Source organism: Habropoda laboriosa, unplaced genomic scaffold, assembly GCF_001263275.1.
Source record: "Habropoda laboriosa isolate 0110345459 unplaced genomic scaffold, ASM126327v1 scaffold78, whole genome shotgun sequence".
NCBI lineage: Eukaryota > Metazoa > Arthropoda > Insecta > Hymenoptera > Apidae > Habropoda > Habropoda laboriosa.
Window position 1 is genome coordinate 638,945 of NW_017100180.1, and position 1,171 is coordinate 640,115.

At 25.3% G+C, this 1,171-nt stretch overlaps 1 protein-coding gene across 1 annotated transcript in view; it reads left to right on the forward strand.

Moving 5' to 3' along the window:
- Positions 1–363, forward strand: part of LOC108579022 (zinc finger CCCH domain-containing protein 15 homolog) — a 2,261-nt gene extending 1,898 nt beyond the window's left edge. Inside the window, exons 7-8 of the mRNA XM_017942448.1 lie at positions 1–179; positions 254–363. The exon at positions 1–179 is cut by the window's left edge and continues 11 nt beyond it. Of these exons, the coding sequence (XP_017797937.1) occupies positions 1–179; positions 254–363 (289 nt within the window). The remainder of the gene's footprint in view (positions 180–253) is intronic.
- The last annotated feature ends 808 nt before the right edge of the window (positions 364–1,171 follow it).

Sequence of the window (1,171 nt, forward strand, 5' to 3'; positions counted from 1 at the left end):
TGAAGCGATATCTAGTTATGTCCGCGAAGAAGATGAGACAGAAGAAAGGATTGAATATAGAGAACTTGACATGGACCGACTTGCATTTGAAGCCAGTGAAATTGATACTTCTGGAATAACTGTGGCTGGTGTAGATCGATTGAAAAATAATAATGAAATAAATAATGAAAATTCTACTGGTATGGGAAAATGCTTTTATGATTTAAAAATAATATTTAAGAATTGATATTAATAGTTTATATTTATATAATAGTTACTGTCGGCGAAGGTGCGGCTGCATTAGCAATTAATGAGAATCTATTTAAAGAGGAAGATTTAGAAGGCTTAGAAGAGGAATTAGACGATTTGGATTTAGAAGAGTGATTCAAATATTTTGTTCAAATTCTTCCCCTTAATGAGTGTCTTCATTTATCTGTATCTTTACAATACATGTATTGTCAACATATTATACATATATTCACTAGTTCGAAGTGTATTATCTTGTATATTATTATTTACGTTTTATATTATATTTTGAAGCAATACATCTACAACATATATGTGAAGAGCTGGTCTCGTACAAATAACTCGAAATTGAAATTTATGTATTTTAATTATGATTCCTTATTTTTTATGATTAAAGATATAGTTAAATTCTTTGTTATTTGTATCTATATATTATTTGACGCTTCTAAGAATTTAAAAGAAGTTAAATTATAACCATGAAAATAATTAAAGTATATAATGCTATAATCACAGAAATAAAATAGATAGTTTAAGTAATAAGCAAAATTGAAATTTAATGTGGTAACGAGACTAGCAAATAGAACGAATTATTCCTTAAAAACATATATAACATATGTAATTATTAACAGCACTGGTAACATAAATGTTAAGTAATTTATAATTCATTCGATTTTAAAAGTTTATTATATACTAATAATATTGATTTATGTTTATTTTTCAATATTTCTAATTAAAAATGATGGCTTTTAAGCTTCTTGAGTTTCAAGAATTTTTAGCTATTTTCTAATTATACAACACAAAGCAGAAATAGTTTATTAAATATGTAGAAGTGTACGCACGCGAACACACATACAAAATTATAAAGTATTTATGATTGAGAAAATAGTATAATTGGGGTTGTATTTGATTGATATAAAGTTTTCTTTTTGTATAAATGCACATGAAT